The sequence below is a fragment of the Pleurodeles waltl genome, chromosome 1_2 (assembly GCF_031143425.1).
Source record: "Pleurodeles waltl isolate 20211129_DDA chromosome 1_2, aPleWal1.hap1.20221129, whole genome shotgun sequence".
NCBI classification, from domain to species: Eukaryota; Metazoa; Chordata; class Amphibia; order Caudata; family Salamandridae; genus Pleurodeles; species Pleurodeles waltl.
Window position 1 is genome coordinate 1,030,142,202 of NC_090437.1, and position 23,698 is coordinate 1,030,165,899.

Here is a 23,698-nt window from a genome sequence, read left to right on the forward strand (position 1 = left end):
AAAGTCTGACTGTTACGAGTGCTATGTGAGATTGAACATGTTGTAATTGTCTTGGCACTACTTCTACCATCCTTTACAGTATTCTCCTGTCAATGCAGGTGGACTATAGGATAAGGCTGCTGGACACTTCATTGACTCCAGTCAACGTGGGAAGCTAGAGGTGTTTCAGAAATGCTGGTGTTGGGCAGCTCGTACGTGAGCTAGGCAAAGGTTTGTTATTCTACAGGTGACTACATCACGCAGGCAAGGAAGCCAGGATTTCGGCTGACTTCCAGTGTTCAAGGAGAGGTGCGCTTGGCCAAAGTAAGAACTGCATTTGAGGAAATGGTGCACTAGAGGTTTCTGCCCTTCAGGAATTGCCATTGTACATTGGGAGGCACCGAGTTGGCTAAGCTAGGGGGAAACAACTTATTTGAATTAAGGATCCTCTGGAATGTTTCAACTCTCAAGGAAGTTCTGTAGGCCATAATAGCATGGTCCAAAGGTTGAGTTGGAGAGTTGGTAAGTCGGTAAGGGCCCCAATGAGTGGGTCAAACAGTTGAACAGGGAGGCTGGTAAGTGGTTGAACACAACTTGTTTAGCATCCATACCTCGGGGTGAACCTCACTCTCACAGGATGGGGTGCACTTACCTAAGGAGGGTAATGCAACGGTTCTGGAGAATCTGTTGGCCTGGGATTGTCCAAAGCACATGGTAAGATGGTTGGGGGGGGGGGGGCAGACACCAGGGGAACTACGCTGGCCTGTGGCGGGTGAGGTCATGATTGGTGGGGACACTTTGGGTCCTCAGGTCACTCTACAACATCCTTTTATACCAAAATAACATTGGAGCCACTGGATCCTCCAAGGGGTGCTGGCAGCTAGTCGGAAAAGAGGGTGCAGTGGCGTGAGGGGCTGGAGCAGTCGCTGACATGCGCTCCTTTCCTGTCAACCACCCGCGCAAGCACAATTGGCATGAACTAGCACAGGCCCTTGGGGGACAAGGAACTTGGGTGTAGGTGGTGCCCGAGATTGGTATGCTAAAGGCAGACAGGCCACCATCACAAGAACTCTCGAGGCAAGCAAACCTACTGGTACAGGTATGGGAGAGGTAAGGTGACATCCTCAAAAAGTGAGGGACCTATCCGCTGGGCAGGGGTTTTAAGAGAAAGGGACACCAAAAACCAGTCATGAGTTCCCTTGGACAGTTATGTTTTTCTTGGTTGCACAGGAACAATCTAGGTATGGTTGGGAAACACCATGTATTAGATCTATGTTAAGACTAGGCCTTACTTGTGAACAAACATGCAAATACTGTGGTTACTGTGCAAAAATGTTTGAAGTTTAAAATGCTTTTTCTTGTGTGAAATAAATACGTGCAATGATTTAAGGCCCCCTAACCCAAAAAGAGCTGGTGTCATGCTTGGTCGTCAATATGGATGGTTGTGGGTGGGGGTAGGTATCCCTGGGACATCGGTGATTCCCTGGCCATAAGGAAAGCTGCTCTGTAACAATGAGATGTTGAGGATGCAGAGGATGTTGCTTCTCATTGACTGAGATGAAAAGGCATGGGTTATTGTCATAATGTGCTGTATTTATATGAAGATAGACACAGGGTAAGAGAATGAAGAGCAATGGACTGCAAGTGGATACTGCATGGCTTTGGGTAAAGGAAGTACAGAAATGGTGGTGGTGTGGGTCTGGAGCGGTTACTTGGTGTTTTGATGAAGCATAATATGGCACTGAAAGGATTAATAACTATGTTGAGGTTTGATTGACACACTTTGTGTGTAGCTGCTTTGGTATGTTTAGAGAGTGAAAGGTTGTTTTCATATAGCAGGTATTTCAATGCTAGATCAAGCAAACCACCAGTATTCAAGATTATGATGTTGCGATTATTCTAAGGAATGACGGGCTAATAATTTTCTTTTAGGAAAGGGGATACACAACAGCAGAGTTGACGAATGAATTATAGTGTTGTGTGGCAGGGCTTTCCTGATAACACATACATGCAAACCAGAGCTGGCTGCATATCGTATGAAGAGCGCTAACCCTTCAGAGTGTGCATGTGTAAGGTTTAGGGTAAAGGAAATAATATTCCAAATGATGATGCTAACAAGAGTGGGCAAGATTGTCATGTTCTTCTAGCTGCAGGTTGACATTAGTCACCCTAAGAAACACAGACGCACAGAAATCTTCCATTCTTTTGTGTGTGGGACTGTGGGTAGTGATTAGTGCTGCAAGGCTGTGTGCCCTTGTATGGAGCATGTTTGGAAGGAACAAGGGAGCAAACCTGGTTACAGTTACTCACCTTTTGAGTGTGTGTCTAATATCTCAAATAAAGGCATTGCTCATGCTGATACAAGATGCTGCTCAGAAGGTTCTCCTGCCCTCTCCTTGGGGAACCATTGAGGAGAAAGGTAAAAAGGGACCCAGGAATCTAGGCGAGGCGCACCCGAAGACTGTCCGCTAGACGGAATATGCTGGAGTGCCATTATTCAACTGTAGGCCCAACACATTTCTGACATATGATGGGATATGTGGGTTTGGGAGGGCTGGCATACAATAGTTAGGGAGATCATGAATAGCTCGGTCATCTGAATAACCATAGGCTCAATATATATTTATACATATACCTGCTAGGTAGGAATTAGAGGTATTAGGAGTTGTAGGGGTGTGCAATGTAAACTTATTTGGGTTTTTATGATATTCAGTTTGGTTTACATAATGATTACTGATATCACCATAATAATTACCATACTTCTGATACATAATATTTATGTGCGGACAGTACATATTAAACAATCTATTGTAAAATACCAACAGCTGTGTGTCTACTATTTCCAGACGCCAGGGTAGGAATACGCAAATACATATGTACGGATATATCACCCAGAAGTTGGGTTTTTCCAGCAGGTTTGTTAGAATGAATCTAACTTGTCACAGAAAAGTCTGTAATTTGCTATGCAATGTAACAAGCGGTTGTATATTTATCCAGGAAATGTCACGGACAGGAAATGCATATTTGTTAGCTGCGTGCACAAACGAGCATCACATTCTGCAACGTCCAACAGAAGAATGCTGGATTTAATTTCAGGCTTTTCTGCCTCCCCTGAAGTCTAGAACACGAGGTATATTGTACCTTTGTCTATTACAAAACGTGGCACAAAGCAGTGTGACTTCGAAGTATGTATTTGAAGTTGGCTTGAGTGAAAAGTGGCTTTAAAAAATCTAGCGATTTTCTGTCTAGACATTAAAATGTGCACTAAGCCTTGAACAAGGGAAGAAGAATTTATAACGAAGCAAAGGTGGGAGACGATTGTTACCCTTGATAAAATATTTTCTAAAGACTCCGTTAGCGATCGCTTCGCCTTGCTTGTCAGCATATCGAGTCGGAATCTTGGGGCAGGGCTCGGCAGCTCCGGGGCTGAACTGTCTGCCTGTGACGCCTAAAAAAACAACATATTAGACATGTTAAACACCATAAAAGCACCACTGGATGTATTTCACGTTTTATCAAAAACACAAGAAATACAAATCGGTAGAACAGAGGGTTTCAACTCCAATGCACCAGTTTGACAAAAACTCTAGCGGCGCACTGGTTTGAAGTTTACTGTATGCATGCCAGCCTATGGTTCCTCTGGCATTTTATACAGTCCAAAATGTTCACTGCTTGTACAGTTTGTTGTTATGAAGCTCGTTTTAATAACTGTTCTTTTTTATTCAAGTAAAAAAAATATTCAGCTGACGAAGATACTCATATACGTCTTCAATACTTAGGGGTATAGTTAAGAAAAGTGGAGCTGCCTCTAGCGCAGCGCCACTTTCATTGAGCCCCTAAACACCCCCCCCCCCCCACCGCCACCATGTGTGCGCTGTATTTAAAATACGGGGCACCATAGCGCAAGGTAGGAGGCAATAGTCATTTTTTTTTTCTTTTTTAACACTACTGATGTACTCTGCAGGAGTAGCGCCAACATTTTGACCCTACTCCTGCAGAGTACATAGGGGCCCATTATAGATGATGGAATGCCCCCTTTAAATGCCAGCTCTGAGCAGGCGTTATAGGTGCTGAAAAAAATGATGCAAGGAAATCTATTAGATTTAGTTGCACCATTTGTTAGCCCCCCCCTAAAGGGGGAACGCCCCCTTTGCATACATTAAGCCTGGCGCAGGCATAATGTAGCACAAAGGGTTACAAAGTGGCACAATGCATGAATTTCGCTACTTTGTAAATAAGGCACAGAGTTTCTGGCCTTCTAATGCCACATTAGCATAAAACATTACGTTAATGTGGCGTTAGAATGGAGCTAGGGTCTCCTAAATATGCCCCTTAATGTCCTTATGTTATTGTTGTAAAAAATTACTAAAAAGCTGCATAGTCTAATGAATTCCATGCACAGCCACAAGGTCACCTTTATCACAGTTAAACGAATAAATACCCTACCTGCTTAGTTTCCCAACTGTGGGTGTGGTTTTTCTGTTTCTCCTCATACAAGCATCTCAGGATAGAAACAATCATCTCGTTCTCTTTCTGGTCAGATCTTGGCCTTATTTTCTGTAAAAAGATAAACACTAAACATGACATCCATGCTATATCGTCTCTCTGTGTCTTCTTCAGAGGCTTAGTAACAAAAGAAACAGCTTTACAAAATTAATGAAATGTAAAGAGCACCCCAGAATGAACGCCAGAGGGCGCTGATGGGGAATTAAACCACAGTGATTGTTCGCTGAAACTTTTTAAGACGAAAAGCTACATAGTACAACACCTTCAATGTTGTCTATTTTTTGTTCAACAAAGTATTATGGAGCCAGTGGTCGGAGTCTAAACAATCTTTGAAAGTGCAATATATTTGGCTTGTGCTGTATGGCACTCAAGGTATTTGGGCACACCTCTCACCCCGACTTACACTGACGGTCAACCTGCCGCTCACCCTCCGATCACACTTTCACCAAATGCACGATGTATATCCATACACTTCTCACCACTGCTCACCCTGCAACCTCACCCATCTAACCCATCACTCACCCTGAACCCACATGACGAAAGCACTGCTCACGCTGACCGCACACCTTGCACTCGCCCATCGTCTTCCCTACACACTCACACTGTAGCCACACACCTTTAGCCCGTTACTCACACAACTACAGCACTGCTCACGCTGACGGCACACCCAGCACTCGCCCAGCTTTCACCAGACACACACACTGCTCACCCAAACAGGGTGACCACGTGGCATCGAGGCAAATTCTGGACGGAACCATAAAAAAATCAGGACACAGGGTCAAAATTCAGAAAAATTCAGGACGAAATGTCAACATTCAGGACAAAAATTCAACAACAAATGTCAGTTTTACAGAAACATCCAAAAGAGGCCATACGCTGTTACCTTATCAGTGCATTTATTTAGTCTTTTTCTTACATAGCACCATTTTTTCACTGTGGTCTTTCTGTGATTGCCTCCTGGTATGCTACATTCAGGTGTCACATTATGTCCTTGTTCAGTAGTAAACTAATGCCCTTCAGCACTGTGTCAAGGCCATCACCCCTACCCAAATCTACCCAATCTTTCTTAGAGAGGAAGCAACATTTTAAATTATGTTTCTTAACATTTTAAAACCAATGGCAAAGAATTTGGGAAACATTAACGCAAGCAACCTTATGCTAGTTTAAACAAGGTGAACAAAAACATCTCCAATGGATTTTCAACCTAAAAAAAATAATGAGGCAGAGCAGATAATGTGGGCGACAGTCTCACACCTAATGGCAGGATGTGAGGTACTTACATCTAGTCTATAGTCTCACAGCACTAGAGTGTATGTCCATTATTATTAATTTATCTCTGAGCTGGGAGCCCAGACTACCAATCAAAGATAATAAAAGAGGAGGATGAAATCGAGATCAGATGGGAGATCCACAGCAACTGATTCAAAGGGTTGTTGCTAAGATCTGGATAAATAAGGAAGAGAAGAACAAGGTGGGACAATTCCTAAAATCAGACAAGATGGGCCACCAAGATTGTAGGAAGGTATGGCATGCCTGTGGAGTTGTCTCTGCAGACATCAGAGAAACAGAAGAGGCACGGTCAAGTAGTTGAACAAGCAGCACCAACCCACCTTGCAAACTCTTCTGGAACAATGGTCCGCTGTTCGTGCTTGTGAAGGGTGAACAGGGGCCAGACTCCTTGCAAGGATGTGCAAGGCTATTGCCCTCTCTGTTCATGTCTTAAAATGGTTTTGCAATTGAGCAAAAGCCAAACCCATGATCTGGCTAATCCCCAAGTGTCAACGTATACAGAGAATCTTAAGAATATTTGGGATGTGAATGGCACAAACAAAATGTAAGAACAGAAGAAAGACTTTAAAATGTAATTAGTGTTTCCCCTTTATATACAAATAGATCTCACAATGAACTGGGAACCAGTTACCTTTCGATACCTAGGGAATAGTATCTACCATTACCTCACTGATTTGGAGGAAGGAAATCTCAGCAGAGCGACACGGTTTGCTTTTTGGTCTTCTCTTTTGCTTTCTGTAGTGGGCCATGAGGCACTAGTGAAGATGGTGTGCTACCCTGATTATTGTATTATTTTGCAAACCTTCCCCTGCTCATCACTCAGTCCTTCTTCAGACATGCCACACATCTGATTTGGTTGCTGGGGAGCTGTTGGTTAGCTCTTTCCACTCTAAAGCTACACATGACTGTGGGTAGATTAGGCCTTCCAGACTTGGAATGCTATTATTTAGTTGCACAGGTCCAATGGGTGGCTCGCTGGCTGTCTGCCCGGCCCCTGCATGAGATGGGGCTTATCCATAAAGACTTTAAGGAGGGCTTACTGCACTACGCATTGTTTCCTACTGACTATTCTACGGAACACTGTCTGGGGTTATCCTGCACAGCGCTCTCCTGCCTTGCTAGAACCTGTAAACTCACTGACACGAAGAAACCTTCCCACTCACACAGGACGGCTGCACTTAGAGCAACACTGTCAGTGGCATGATTCAGGCATCTTAAAATTGGAGGATTTGTTTCTGAATGGTGAGATTTTAGACTTCCAAACCCTTGTGGCAGACTACCATCTTCACCCAGGTCAACTCCTTACTTATAAATATCTTAAACAATCATTAAATTCCCCGTTTCATGTCTGCCACCTAGTACTAACTCTACATGAGGTGTGCCAGAAGCTGTACACCATAGGAATGGTGACAAACTGATAAGGTGGGTGTACAGACCTTTCCTGCAACATGGAGACCATGTCATACTACCTGGTAGATTGATGTGGCCAAACCTCTACAAGACACAGACCGGTCTAAAATACTGGACTTTCCCTACAAAGTATCCTGTGGCTGCCACTTTAAGTACATTCATAGTAAACCCCCTAGGAATGCATTCCGCCTGTTGCTTCCCATTGGCTTTGTAGTTTGTAAATCACATTTCAGTGCTTTCAGTTTTCTGCCTTTATTTGTTTTAGGCTGTCCAACTTGAGTTTGACCCTTCCCTTGCCTAAATCTTATTTGCTGTATACTTCAGAGTGCTGTAAACAGGCCTTTAAATCTTGTTCTATCTCATCATGTTTGCTGGGTAGTCAAAGAACAAGGGAGAATGTCAGGCTCTGTCTTCAGTAAGAGCTTGGTGTTTACTTTTCTTACTCTGACTTCAAAGTGGGAGGATTAATGTGACAATCTTGCTGGGTCCTGCCGGGTATCAAAGAGTTTTTCTAGCACACAACAACATTTAAATGAACTGCGCAAAGATTTCCGCATATATCAGAATTAGGAATACAAATGAGGCACATTTTTGTTAATTCTGAACTGTGCAGGAAACATACGTTAATATGATAAAAACAAATCATTACACTAGGTGATACAATTTCCACACATCGTCTGTGCACTGTATAGTTTTATTAGAAAAACTGTATGTCTGTGCAAATGTAATGGTAATTTTAATCAAAAACATGTTGTCTTTAATGGCAGTGTGCTAACACACCATGCATACCCCACTCTGCTCTGCACCACTCCACTTTATACCACTCTACGCCACTGCACTCTGGAACACTGCACTCTACGACACTCTGAATCACTCCACTTCATGCTACACCTCTCTACTCTACTCTGTACCACTCTACTCTATGCCAATGAACTTTTGGACTCTCTACACCTCTGCGCTCTGTGACCCTGCATGCTACACCACTCCAGTTGAGGCCACACCAATCTACTCCGCACAACTCCACTCTATGCCACTCTGCAACGCTGCACTGTATGCCAATACAATCTATGCTAATGCACTTTACTTTGTAACACTCAACTCCATGCTCTTGCACTCTACAGCAACAGAGTGTGTCACTTTAATATACTCTGCACCACTGCACTCTATACCACAGCACTTTATACGACTTTAGTCTATGCTATTACACTCTATACCACTCTTCACAACTGCACTCTACCCTGCACCGCTCTGCTTCACTCTACTGTGAAACAATCTACTTTACGCCACTGCACTCTATGCCAACGCACTCTACCCTGCACCTCTCCACTCTCTCCTACTGCACTCTACTCTGAAACAATCTACTCTACGCCACTACACTCTAAACCTCTACACTCTACTTCAATGCACTCTGTCTTAACACTCTAAGCTGCACTATACATGACTTCACTCTACACTGCACCACTGTACTCTACTCCACTGCTCTCTATGCCACTCTACTCTACCATACACCACTGCACTCTCCACCACTGTACTCTGTACTACTGCATTCTGCACCAATACACTACACCACTGCACTTTATGCCACACTACTCTGCATACCTCCACTCTACGCCACTGCACACTATGTCACTCAAACCTACTCTGACCTCTACACCACTGCAATATACACCACTCTACACTACTGCACTCTCTGCCAATCTATTGTACGACACTGCACTCTATGGCACTCTGCTCTGCCTCACGCCACACTATACCACTGCACTCTACGCCAATGCACTCTAAACAACTGCACTGTATGCCACTGCCCTCTACTCTGCACCACTGTACACTATGCCACTCTACACCACTACACTCTGACATTCTACTGTGCAACACTGCACTACCCGCCACTGTACTCTACATCACTTAACTCTGTACTACTGCATTCCAGGTGCGGCCCCTCCGTTAGGGTGAAGGAGCATCCCCCCACCACCCGCCAGCAGAAGCTGCAAAACTGCTACAATAAAACAAAAATAAAATACGTTTATTATCACTTTATTGTAGAAGGGGTGGGGCCACAGGCCGTGACGAGCACAGAGGGGGAAGTGCTCAGCACTCCCCCGGCAACACACATGTATGTTTGAGTGGTCGTCTCGGGCCAGCCAAACATATATGCGCACTAAGCTCTGTCCAACCCGGCAAAGCAGTGCCGGGGTTGGAGAAAGCAGGCAGACTCTTCTAGTCTGCCTGGGAGCGCTCAGGCTGGGCGCTCCGACCAATCCGAATGCTGCTGTCATGCTGCCAGCAGCATGACAGCAGTGTTCAGATTGGCCGCAGGGCAGACTGGGAGCCGGTGCCTGCAGCCTAGGAAAGAGGAGATGCGCGGTGGCGGATTCAGGTAAGTTTTGTTTTATTTAATTATTAATTTTTCTTCCATCCCCTACTCCCCACCCACCCCCTGTGCCGCCCCACCCCTCCAAGCGTCGCAAGCCGCTCCTGCTGCATTCTACGCCAATACACTCTACGCCACTGCACCACTCTACACTACTCTACACAACTGCACTCTAGGCCACTCAAGTCTCCTAGCACTCTACACCACTCTATACTATTGCACACTCTGCCACATTATTGTATGCCACTCTACTCTATATCACTACACTGTGCCACTCTTTCTGCACCACCCTGCTCTACTATGCACCACTCCAATCAATGCCTCTGCATTCTATGACACTGCCCTGTACACCACTGAATTCTATGCTGCTGCATTCAATGCCATTTCACTCTACAATGCTATATTCTGCAACTCGCTACGTCAATCCACTCTATACCAGTCAACTCTATTACATACCACTAAAATATATCCACACTGTATGGGACTCCACAGTGTGCCACTCCTAAACACAGCATTCTTTGCCACTCTACTCTACAGCACTCTACTCTTCGCCATTCCACTCTGCGACACTCCACGCCACTCTCCTCTATCCCACTAACTTTTATCCATGCTGAACAGCAGCCACTCTGGTGTATAACATGGCTAAAACACAGTAGCAAAACCAATAACTCTTGCGCAGACGAGACGTAATGTCTTTGGCAATGTTTGTTAGTACTGTGAGATGCTGAGGACCCATAAAGCACAGTTAATGTGCAAGTCCTTATTTTAAACATGCATTACACACAGCATAACATAGGCTGTCACAAAAGGTGCAAATACATTCAGGTTAAATAAAGTCCTGCTAAAATACAGATTTCAATAATATAAAGATTATACCTAGTGCAAACATTTTTTAAAGCTGTCCATTAAAATCACACATTCCACAGCTCGGAACACCTTTACAGTACATCTCTGAAAGAAAATATCTTTGCCATCAGAAAGCTTCAAGTGAATCCTTCGATTAAAGACAATACAGGTTTCCAAGCCCCTTTACATTTGCAGATTTAACTGCTGCACACAATTGCATGTCTTTTTGGGAAGGAGACACCCTGGCAAGAAGGCCGGTTTCTTATCTGTCCGCCCCTCCCTCAGGATCAGAGCACAGGAGACTCCCTGCCTTTCAATCTAGGTGGGGAAACTGAATTATCCTAATTGCATTTGTCCTTGAGCTGAAAGGCTAAAATTGCTGACAAATGCTGTCCGTTAAGCCTTTCATCATGGACAACGGACAGAAGGGCTAAATTATGGCCAGTCTGTGCAAATTACAGATAGGTGGTCATCCTACACTTAAACATAACCCTGCACTCACACACCACTGAAACACACCTCACACTGACCACTCACCCTGTGTACTGACTCTCCCCTGACAATGCACACTATCACTCACCCTGCATGTTCACTGATCCCTCACCCTGAGCACCCATAGGCCCAGGCAAAACTTCAGTTACTTCAGTTACACCGGTGTAATGTTGAGTACATTTGCTTTACACTTGTCATGTGAGATTCACATACTATGCCATTACACTATGTGGCAACATTTTGGCATGCGAGCACAGGGACAACACGAATGACCAGAAGGCAAGTGGCTGTTATTTGCAGCACTTATGTTATTTAGGCATTTTTTTTTTTTTTGCGTGGAACATCCTCATGTCCAAAATGGACTGGAGGACGCATTTCCTACTAACATATAGCGATAAATGACAGTTTTGTATTTCACATAATTACACTGTTAGAAATGGGGTCTCTTTTTGGCAGGAATATGCACCCAGTCCAAGTAGGGACCACCACTCTAGTCAGGGTAAGTCAGATACACACTAAAAGATAACCTATGCTCGCTCACCCTCTGGTTGCTTGGCACAGAGCAGGCAGGCTTATCTAAAGAGACAATGTGCAAAGTATTTGTGCAACACACACACACACAAAGTAATCCAATGAAAACACCACAAAGACGCCACACCAGTTTAGCTAAACAGACAACAGTTTAATGAATAAATCAAGACCAAAATGACAAAAATCCAATAAGTAGAAGTCCAGTTATGAATGTTTAAAGAAGAAAAATAGTTCTGGTGCCTAGGAGCAAATAGCTCTTAAAAGCTGTAGGGGTCACGCCGGACTGGGACAAAGTCAAGAGTTCAGGCTGCCCACGATAAAGCACCAGCTCCAGGACCCACCCAGAGCCCGCTGAGCAAAGTACCTTAAAGCTGGTCACAGTCCCAAGATGTGCCGATTTTCTTCATGCAGTGCTGTCGATGGATTGGTTCAAAATGCGAAGCACCAATGCTTCGATGCATTGGTTCCAAAGCTGATGTGCCTGGTTTCTCCATGCAGTGAAGGGATGCACCAATCTCCATTTTATAAGTGGACATTTAATTGATTCATTCATATCAAGTTCCTGTCTTATGGCTCAATCTTATTCCTTTGTCTGTCTACATGTTGTATATATTCATGTTATTTTTTACTTTTTTCACTTTGTTTTGGCACACTGTATCACTCTGCACTGGGGGCACTGTTCTGTAGGACAGATCACTTTCTGCTTACAAAGAATAATGTTGGGCTCAAATACACCATATATAAGCATTTAGAACATTTTATTTGTGATTCTTTTCTTTTTCACATATTTATGATGGTGCTTTTCTAATGATGTGTCTCTTGGTATCCCATAAACCTCAAAAATTGTCCTACTTGATGCTGCTACTTGGCAGAACGTGTTTTTTTTTTATTGTATAACCCTTGTTCTGTGGGTTATAGGGTGCCCTATCATTAGGGACACAACCAAAAAGTGGCATTTCCAAAATAGTAATGTTAAATCCGACTTTAACAATAAAGATGATTTATTATTTCCATTTCAGAGATATGAAACATGACACACCTGCTCCTTTCTCCGGAATTAGAGCTTAAACGTGTATTAAGAAATTCTCAATGTTAACCTATAAATGTAGTAAAAGGAGTAAGTGTCACAGTAGTGAGAAACAACTTTGGGAGTTTCTCACTACCAGGACATGTGAAACTTAAAAGTACATGCCCTGCCTTTTTGTTACATAGCATCATGCCCTATGGGCTACCTAGGGTATACCTTAGGGTTGACTTCTATGTATTTAAAGGGGAGTATGAGGTTTGGCAAAGGGTTTTAATTCAAGTCAAAGTGGCAGTAAAACTGCACCCACAGAGTCTGCATGGCAGGCTGAGATATGTTTAGAGGGCTACCTAAGTAGGTGGCACAATCAGTGCAGTAGGCTCACTAGTAGCATTTTACAGGCCCTGGGTATGTGTTACACCACTTTAGAAGGGACTTACAAATAAATTAAATATGCCAATTAAGTATACACCAATGTTACTATGTTTAGAGGAGAAGCATATGCACTTCAGCACTGGTCAGCAGTGGTAAATAGCTCAGAGTCCTAAGGCCAACAAACAAATCAGCAAAATGTTTAAGGGGAAGACCACCCTAAGGATAACAGGTCTAACATATTCAAAAGCAAATTATGTGATTTTCACAAACCTCTACACTTGCACCACTCATATTGCACACGTACTACTCACTGTGCACTGGCCACCCTACTCAAACACTACTTAACAGTACTCACACATCCATTACACTGCACTCAGAACTCTCAACTTACACTCACATAACCACTAACTCACCCCTCACACACACTGCTCACCCTCTTGCATATCTCCTCCTGCACATACAAAACCCACTCTGAACTCACCACTACCCACCCTGTATTCACACACTGCCCCCACAACTCTCACTATGCACTCACACTGCTCATCTTAAACTTGCACGCCACTCTCTGCACTCCAACACTACTCACCCTACACTGAGGCACTCTGACCTTTTAAGGATACAATAATCATTTTATAATAACACACTGTTCACCCTCTACTCACACACTTCTCAACCTGCAGAGTCACTGTTCACTTTGTATTCAAGCTCTCTCATCAGTAAATTGACAAAAGCCTCCAGGAGACATCTGGGAGACTGGGAGAGGAGAAGTGAGCTGTTACTGCAGGAACTTACTGTTTGGACCATTCATCTCAGGACAATGGAAACCTCAATGGGCACTGGTACAAGCCATGCATATTAGCAAATACAAGCTCAGACTATCCAATTAAGCGTCCCATTCCTGGCAGCCTCCTGGCACCATCCAATTAGACAGGAAGGTCAGCCGACTAAGGTGTACCACCGCAAACATCCTCCTGCGTATGCCTAAGTGCACTGCTGCCCCCCACACATACCTTGCTGTGATCACTGCCATGCTTATTAAGAGTCACCAATTCAGCCTGAGCTCCAGTTCCAACAGCAGCATTGCTTAGGGCATCTGGAACTGGACGGCTGTCTGTAATTCACAAGGACACCAGTTCGGGTCCAACCATCATTCACTCATACCACATGATGTCAGCCCTGCTGTAAAGTGCAACTGCAAACGAACTGCCCCCAGTCTTCACTTCCAGAATGTGGATGACAGCAGTAGCAAGGGACTACGGGGCTCCAAATGACTCTCAGCCCAGCTTCAGATTAGTAGCTGGTCCGTGTCGGACATACTTTTCATTATCCACCACCAAGGTTGAGTCAGAGCATAACCCGGCAGTGCTTACATAACACAGAGGAAGATGAGGACTCCACAGCTAATCAGCACTTCAAAATTCTGCACAGCGTACTAGGATTGGCTGAAATTCTGCCAGCTGTGCCATTCGTAAGTCACTTCACACATAAAATGCCTCTTTCACTTCCAGACAGTTCCCAGAATATGACCAGAAATGTGACTGGTTGTCAGGTGTGTCAGAAGTACTGAAATTACAGACAAATGTCCGTGGTTAAAAACTCTCAGTGGACAATACGCTGAATTCATGGGCATCTGTGTAAGTAGCAGAGGAGGTCGCCATGCACAGATGGAAATACACTTTCTGTAGTGCTACATCTAGGGTATGTCTAATCAGGAGTAGTCCAGACAATACTAGTGCGGCATAACAGAGGGTTGCAACTTGAACAACCACCACGATATTGTGTTGGAACTATGGAAACTTGATGGATGAGGGGAACCCTCCCTCCGCCAACAGGAGCACAATACAAGGACGGTTTCAGAGGAAGTATATAACTTCTGCCCAATCGAATGCTGTATTCAAGGACACCCACATCTGTGTGAAGCCAAAGTCCCTCTCAATAGTACTTCTGGAGGCTCTTTTTCTATTGATCACATAAGGTCAGGCAGCTGCTGTGCTGTAAAGTCAACCCTAAAAAGTATAGTAACCGGGCTCCCCAATGCAGCGGGGATGGGGCCATTGGTGTAGGGTTAGAGGTTGCTCAAATAAATGCATTTAAAATATTACAACCACGTTTTATTTGATTCCTAGAGCATACATTGTTTTCATTTAAACTCAAAATGCAAGAAGTTTTATTTCTTTTTAAACCAATCATGCAAGTGCCACGCTGTTATTACACTTTGCAGCTGAGGTATAGAGGGTTGGTATGTACCTTGTGGTGTAAACTCATTATGTGTACACATAGGATTGACCACTACCGACCAAGCGGATATTAAATAATGGATTCGCAAAAAAAACACTGGCCCATTTTGATTTTTGTTGTTAACTGGTTTATCAGCAAGCATTTTGTATAATTGTAATAAAGATTTGTAAAAAAAACATATTTAATGAAAATACTGAAAGAATGCAACTTCTGGCACCCTGAATGATAAAAAATAAAAAAAAAGTAACGGTTTTGGAAAGTGTGTTCCACACTGTTAGTGTCTTGCTGGTATGTGGCTACCAAACTACACCGACAGGATACTAATCTCTTGTTTGGGCATATTACACCCCTAACCCACTGGCATACTTCAGTATGAGGGACCTGTGACCTACAGGTCACACAAAAATATTTGCAACCGGTTCATTTACCCACTGACCTTTGTCATAGGGATCAGAATTTCTGGCCTGCGGTTACCCCGATTTCGGCAATAGGTACATTTACCTACTGAGTTTTCAGTCTGTTTTTAGAATCTGTGACTCACAAGCTACACATTGGTCATTGGAGTCTATCAACTCACTGACCTATCTCAAAGGGAATGGAACCAATGACCAGCGATTAAACACTGGACTAAAACACACAGCGCTTATTCATCATCAAACAGTTTTTCTCTCTATATTAATTCTTATCCTTTTGATCATTACCCTTGTTTTTTTTTAATATTCAATCTTTTCCGAATTTTCCTCTTACACTATGATTTTCTGTATCTTATTACATGTCTCAAACCACCTTATGTTCTTATTTGCCATAGCTTTTCTCCCATTTTGTCCTTTCTATCTGCCTTCTCTAGCTTGGCCAACTTCTTGCATTTACTTTTTATTCCTTGTCTTCCCACTTAATTACTTTACAGCGGTTGTACGCTCTAGTCTTTGTTTCATTCTCTTCTTCCCATTTCCTTTCTTGTTATGATCACATTTAACGAAATAATTTAACGTTGCAATAAGTTATTTCAGTACATATTCCCCAATGTATTTGATATTCGGAATAATTTCCAGTCAAAGTTGGAGTATAGTCTAAGCTGGGTACATTATACATGCATGTACGACGAAAAGGCGACGATGTATATGTTCATAAGAAAACCACAAATTTCTATTATCCATCTACTAGTTCGTCCATCATTGGGAAGCAGTAAATGTTTGAGAGGTTACATGAGCCAACTTTTAAAAATATCAATGAACGCCCTTATGAAGATTTAATAGAAAGTGCTATGCATGTTGTGCTTTAATCACTTAAGTGGTCTCTTGAATGCGTGACCATCCCACAGAAATAACAAAACTATATATGATCACACATACAAAATGTGAAAACAGCATTTTGAAAATGATTTGTTAGTCATTTACCTTTTGCTCAAAAACAACAGTAGCCGACTTATAAATAATGTAAAGTGGCATGGTTTAAAACTAAGCAAATGTAGGTTTGGTTAGTAAAGGACATTGTTCCCAGAGTAAGGTAACGCTGAGCATGTCTTCCAGAGTGATAATGATTCGGCAGTAACCCTCACTTAGGAGTCGACGACTCATCTACAGTCAGCTGCAGCCAGATTTAAGGTGTTTGTCGTTCTTTCAAAAAGCAAGGCAACCTGTCAAGCAGGGGATACAGGGTTTCCTTGCTGTTCCTTTAGCTGTCCGTTCACATCTACCTGCTGTCAACCCAGGACACCAGAAAGGTTCCATCAGCACTGGACACGTTAAAGCCACAGCTAACTGTTCAGGAACATTTTTAAAGCACAGATCTCTTTTTCAGAAAGTAAAAAAAAAAAAAAAAAACAATCTTGTTCGCAAAAGTTCCCATCTACTTTGACCACTATATGGCCAAAGTGGTCGAGATTCTAGAATAAGCAGTATATTTACTCACATATTACAAACTGCATTGTGTTTTGCAGTTGTAATGACATATTATGGGCGCTAATTTTGTGCATTATTCATGTGCAGCATTACACTTGATTTCTCATGTACTTGACTGATTTAATATAATTATTTTTTTAACAATTTTCCTATGATGTGTACAAGTTTGTTTTTCTAATGGATATTAGAAATGCCACAGTTCTGTGTCCAACTCCATTTTAACCAAGATCGAAGTCTCTGTCACTCACTGAATGTTTCCCCTCCTGCATCCATCCTCTTACCACGAGCTCTAAAGCACACAGTAAAGCTAAAATGTACTAGGATATTCCTATTGTTATAGTTGTTCTGTTCTCCAGCCTGGATTGAACTGGTGACATGTTGCCATATCTGCTATATTTGTAAATGTAATTTGTTAGTTCAAACTTCTTCAGATGACATTAGAGGGTGAAGAATAACTATTCATGTGGTGGGATAGTGCTTAGGTGCTAAAGTATTGTTACATTTATTTTTCTTGTGCTCTGATATGCTGAAAAAAATAATACATTTGCTCATACCACTGTGACATAGCAAAAGTTCTCATTTTTTCTATTCATGGATTATGTATAGAATCGATTTTGGTGGAGATTTGGAGAAGACGATTGTGTTCTACCAAGGATGCTGTCTGTTTTCCGATTTTGCAGCCTACTGTAACTTCGAATATTTTCCGATTTTTACATATTTTGTATAATGCCGAATTGAGAGCCTTCTTGGCATTGAATTTACCAATTATTTTTTAATTCTATAATACTCTATTTAAAAGTTTGATTGATCTAGAATTCAGTGATTGAGTGGGTCTACTCAATTTCATTCAATTCTAAATTATTTATATACTGTGTACCTAAAACAATTTAATTCATTTTTGATCCCATACTCCTCAGAATCAAAACACTAGTTACCAAATCTCCAGTAAAAAAAATGATCCATGCTCATTGGCTTCAGAACAAGACTCTCACTGAAGAAATGTGCATCACAGAATGAAATCCCTATAGGGTAAACTCATCACATAAAGCTATCAAACTGATACATTCAGTAACACATTATTGTGACGAAATGGCTAACCCTACAACACTGGTCAGAATGAAAAATTAAAGAAGACTTCTATAGTGCAGCTAATGAAGTAAACAAATAAGACATGGATGCAGACACATCGAAGGGTGACAGGTGCCATATAGGGCACAAGCATTATGTAAAATACACACTAGTAAGCTCCAGGGAATCAGTGCTCAAACTTGTTCTGTGTGCTGGATAATACAATGGCTCACGTTATTAAGATTGGAACAAACTGGCTTCATCTGTGGCAATATTTCACTGATCTTGGAAATGCTTTATTTTATGAAGATTAATTTGAATATTTCAAATTTTCAACCCATTCCCTAATTTAATAGCTTTGCTCAATGTCACTTTTTAAACTATTTATTAAGTTTCTTCTATTTCTCTGGTGGCTTACAAACCAAGTAGATAACACTTTATAGTTTTATTTACACTTTAAGCTGTTGGTCTTTCGTAACGGATTATGAAAACAGTAAAGTATGATGCTTTGTAGCGCAAGAAAATGCACCATGGTATGAGTGACACAAAGCAGGAGTGAAGGGAGATGAGAGGAATTTGTTAGAAGAGATGGGAGACATTTAAGAAAATACAATGGACTAAAGAAGTGAGAAGACAGAGTACAGTTACCAGAGGTGATGGATGACACCTTTTCCCTACTAGCTTTATTTTGCTTCTCTTAGGAAGCAGCACGCTCGTATGATGGTTTCTTCAGTAGCCCATGCAATGATGTGGGTTTTGTTTGTTTAAGATCTGACTTCTAATACAGAAGTCCTTTTGTGAAGTTGATGATAAGTTTCACAAAGGAGCTGGACATTGGTTAGAGACTGTACTAACTAAGTCCACCTTCGTTTTGCCATCAACTTTACTTGGGATCTTTTGGCCAAGAGTTTGTTAAGTGGAAGGATATTGCTGTATGCCATGAAGAATAGTATTTTTCAAGATAGAATATTACTTGTGATGAGACAGTTGGCCCGTACTTTCTTAAATTAGATTCGTGCCAGGATATGCCATTCTTCGTTTCAATATTATTGTGATTTTTGACAGATCGCCAATGTTCATCTTGGCTTTGGTACCATTTCTAGCAAAAGTGTTCAGCTTTGTGCAGGATGCATGGACCAAGTGCAAATACTGAGTTTTATCTTTATTTTGCTCTTCGATGTGCAGATTGGCTTTCTGAAAGACATCACCATCTGTCCCGTTATTGTTGAAGTAAGTTTATTTCTTACCTTTGCTGTGGATATGAACTCTAGTGCCCGACACGTAAAAGAAACTTTGAATACTTTTCAGAATGTTCTTCACGTTTATAATAAGCTGGAGGTAGAGTGGAATAGTAGTAAAAAGACATGGGCAAGGTATCCTTTTCTTTGCATATATGTAAATGCATGTAGGTATATGGTATGTCTATAAATTGAACCTGGTCAAAAGACAGGGGAGCATGGTACACGGTCAAGGCAAGCAAAAGTCAGCCAGTAGTAGGAGAACAAGCAGGGTTGAGGACGATTAATACATTGTGATGTAATAATTTTGAAAAGGCAAGTCTTCAACTCTTTCCCAAACTGAAGCAGTATTTGGCAGTCCTGAAAGCTACAGGCAGATCTTGTTTGCATAGGAGGAAAAGGCTTGTTGTCTTGCTTTTGTAATTTTTTTACATTTCTTAGTGTGCAGTTTAAAAGTGCCCCAGCTGCAGGTGTGTTGACAACCATCACAGATGGTGAGCTTGTCTGCAAGGTATGTGGGGGTGTTGGTTGTGATTGCTTTGCAAATAATGCACCTGGTTATGATGATGGTGTGGGCCAGCAAGGGGCTCCAAAGGACTTCCATCAGGATGGTAGTTATGTGCTCATATTTCATCCGGCCCTGGACGAGACATGCTGCAGCAAGTAGAATGTCCTTAATGGGTGTCCTTAGTGGGGTCTCGGACGGCAAGGAGCAGGGTATTACAACCATCCAAATGCGAGACTTCAAACAAGGACATGAACAGCAGTTCTGAAGTCGCATATTGAAAGAAATGGTTTCACCTTATTTAGAAGAGAGCATTGATACCAGGCTGGCCATTGTGGGATTCTGCAGAAATGATTAGGTGAAAGAGATGAAGCAGAGTTTGTGTTGTCGATCTGCTCTCAGATCTTCTGGATGTGTTCAATGAAGAAGTTGGTGGCATCGACCGTTTCTGTGGTGTGAAAAATAGGTGGGTACAACAGGTGGTTGATGCAGTGTTTACCAATGCTTCAATGATGGTGTTGGCATAGTACTTTGCTTTGACTGATGTGATGAGCTGTCTGCATGTTGCACAAAGGGACTTCAGTATCAAGAGATTATTGGAGTCCTATTTTTCCCCCATTTTCTTTCCTGTGTGCGGATGGATTGTTTATTGCTAGCAAGATCTTTAGAATGCCATGATGCTGAAGGATTTGGCTTCCTCTGGTGTGCTGTAATAGGGGCAAGGAGGTGCAAGCAGTTTTCTAAAACATTGTTGAAGTCGTTCAGAGGGATGTTGGGGTTGTACATAGAGATGAAAGAGTGACAAATCAGTTCAAACATTAGTCAGGCTTTGAAAGATCTGAAGATTTGTTCTTCTGTTTTGTGTTGCCCATTGTTGGTAGAACACTGAGCAGAGACATAGGGTTGGCAAAGTGACAGGTCCAGTCCAGGGGTTTGCAAGCCCAATGATCTGAATCAATGTAGATGACATCATTTATAAGCCGCTGATTGATGAAATGTTGTGATACTGGAGAAAATAAGTCTAATTTGGCAATAAAGGCAATTGGGATTTAGGGCCATATGTACACACACTTTTTCCCATAGACACAGAATGGGTAAAAACCTTTGTTACATCTGGCCCTTAGAGCGTTCCATCAAGCAGGATTTCCATATAGGAAGCAATGGTGAATAATGCAGATTTGTATGTTTACAGGCTGCATGCACAGCTTTGAAAGTGATTTATTACATCTTGATTACCATTTCAATCTCTTGGCTGAAGTTGTGAGTAGTTTCTGTGTAATTTTGCCACTAAAATCCATATAATCATATAAACTGGATGCTCTTTGAGCCAATGCTTCCAGATCAACTCTGTTACTTCCATTTTTAGATAACAAAATAGATGCAAATATGCAACGAGCAGAGGCCCTGTAGTGCATCTGTAATCACCAGCTCCAAATAGAGCCTTAGTTATAGCTTGCAGTGGGCTATAAGGCTAAAATCTGGATGCAGGCAGTAGATGCAGCGGGTTACTCAGTTCAAGCCACAGCAAGAATGCTGCTCCCCACAGCTCCAGTGTTGTTGGATACTTAAATCCATTGAGTATGCAATGATATTAAATCTTCCAGAGATGTTAGACCTACTAGTGGTACCCCCAGAGTCAGGCTAAAAGGTTATCTAGGATCGGTTGACAGTTGGGATTAACCACATTACCAGACTGGTACATACAACCTAACATAAATGTGTCTCAGTGGGAACTGCAAACATGCACATGGCCTGACCCAATACATTTGATTAAAAAGTGAGAATAGCGGCTGTTCGATCAGGTGATCTAAGGATGAAGAGGGGTGTAGGCAAATAAATACACTATCCCTGTTTGCTCCCATTACAAGTGAGTGGACTATGCCGAAGATATCGCCTTTCAAAGACAAACTATCACATACAGGAAGTCTTAAAATATAGATTCTCTACATGAAGGTATCAAAATACCACTGGTCAAAGTAGTGCACCATAAAGAAATCTCATGCATATGATGCCCCTCAGATGCACCAATAAGAAATGTGCATATGCACAGTGACGTGAGCAGCAGCTAAATTTCAAATGGATCATAGACCCCACATTTAATTTTATTAACTGGTAAACATTATGAGTTACAGGTGCCTTAGAAAAAGGGGGAAACAGCCCCCTCGTGACCCTTCCATAATGATCAATAAAGCAAGTATGAGAATGAAACTCTTCAGAGGAGCTATCCAAGCATCCCACAAGAACTTCACAGTTCCGTATAGTTTAGTCCTATACTCTCTGCACTGCAAACAGGGGGCTATAGTCCCATCCCTAATCATCATCAGTCATCTTGTTGTACATATTTCTCAAAAGGTGCTAAATTCACACTTGCTAGTGGCAAAAAGACGTTAGAAATTATCTCTAATCTAGTTGTTCCTCAATTTTCTTTTCAATGGAGCCACATGATTTGAGCCTATGACCTGATCTAAGTCCCATTAAACAAGGCAGTCACTATGGTCTGTGCAAAATGACACTTTGCTTCACTCTCTCCCAGTGAAACCCATGCTACTGCAAGAAGTTCCTAGCATGGTGTCAGGATGCTAGGCTAACACTGGAACGGGGTAGCGTTAATAAGTTTCATATTTTAAGGTAACTGCAGATATAAAAACTGCCCTATAAAATCACATTTATGATTGCGTTATGGAATTGTGAAATATTATATTAATACTCACAGAACATAAATTTGTCTCTGTGATCTATCATGTCACATCAGAGTTTTTGTTGCAGCAATATTCTCTCATGTAACAAACTCTCACTTGAACTCTGAATTAATTAGTATATTTGGTTTTCAGCAATTAGCCCTTAAACTTCTGAGGTGTTTACACCCCTGTGCAAGAGTGTTTTAGCTTTTTGTTTTCAGAAAAATGCTGCACTGTTAATTTGATGACGTATCACACTTAGGCTGTCTAGAAAGTATAAAAACTAGGCACTTTCTATTTCTATATAAGGTAAGGTAACTACTGCTGCAAGTCAGACCTCCCTCGCCCTGACGTGCTGGCAGGGTTGAAGTGCTGGACATGAGGATTGTCAACCTTTCAGCAATTTTGTCTCCAAAAAATGGCAATTCCCTGCAGTTTACACCTTGCAGGAACATACCCCTTCAATGGATTCACCCACTATTGTGTTTTCCTGGGTCTGAGTGTGGGGCTACTAGACATGTATGAGTTTTCAATCAATGGGAAGTGGTGACAGGGGGCACACTGGGTGCACTGCATTCAAGTAATGTCAAAGGCCACTTGAAGAGAAATGCTGGTATAGGGTGTCTGTCTTTTACTTGTATTTACATAGTGCTTACTACCACTGATGAAGCATTGAGGTGTTATACGGTGGCCAGCACGCTGCTCCGGAACCCAAGGTGAGTGGTTAGCCCAGTATTACCACTATTGGGATTAGTCATGTGTGCCCAAGCAAACCATTCCATGCATTCATTACAGTTTTCTGTGGTGTATTAGCTTAAAAGGACTTATTTGTGATCAGTGGTGGGGTGACGGGGGAGTCACAAATGCACATGGTTGGTGGGATTAATAGATGAATTAGGGGAGGTTAGGTGTTGTTAGGCTGCAGGGATATGCCTTTCAGAGGAGAGGTTGTGGCCTTGTAAATAAGCTGCAGGCAATTTGCAGAAATACAATAATAGACACTAAGAAAAACATGTATTTGACAAGGTAATTGTGTTAAGAGCATTGAAGCATGCATAGGATGGAAGGTAAGGAGAGGGTCATTTGAAAGCGAAAGGGAGAGGTGGCATGCAGAAATTTTACGTAAAGGCCGCGTGTCACTCCACATTTTAGGGATCCAGTGGATCGTTTTTTGAGCTACCATGCAATTTGGGGATATAAGACTGTAGAGTGAAACAACATTATTTGCATACGAATATAGTGTTAC

At 42.1% G+C, this 23,698-nt stretch overlaps 1 protein-coding gene across 10 annotated transcripts in view; it reads right to left on the bottom strand.

Annotated features, from left to right (window-relative positions):
* The window catches only part of TBC1D1 (TBC1 domain family member 1), an 844,646-nt gene that overhangs the window by 338,387 nt on the left and 482,561 nt on the right, over positions 1 to 23,698 (bottom strand). For all 10 annotated transcript variants that reach the window (XM_069202113.1, XM_069202110.1, XM_069202112.1 and 7 more), the window contains 2 exons: positions 4,426 to 4,536; positions 3,305 to 3,427 (listed from right to left, as the gene is read on the bottom strand). In XM_069202113.1, the coding sequence (XP_069058214.1) occupies positions 3,305 to 3,427; positions 4,426 to 4,536 (234 nt within the window). The remainder of the gene's footprint in view (positions 1 to 3,304; positions 3,428 to 4,425; positions 4,537 to 23,698) is intronic.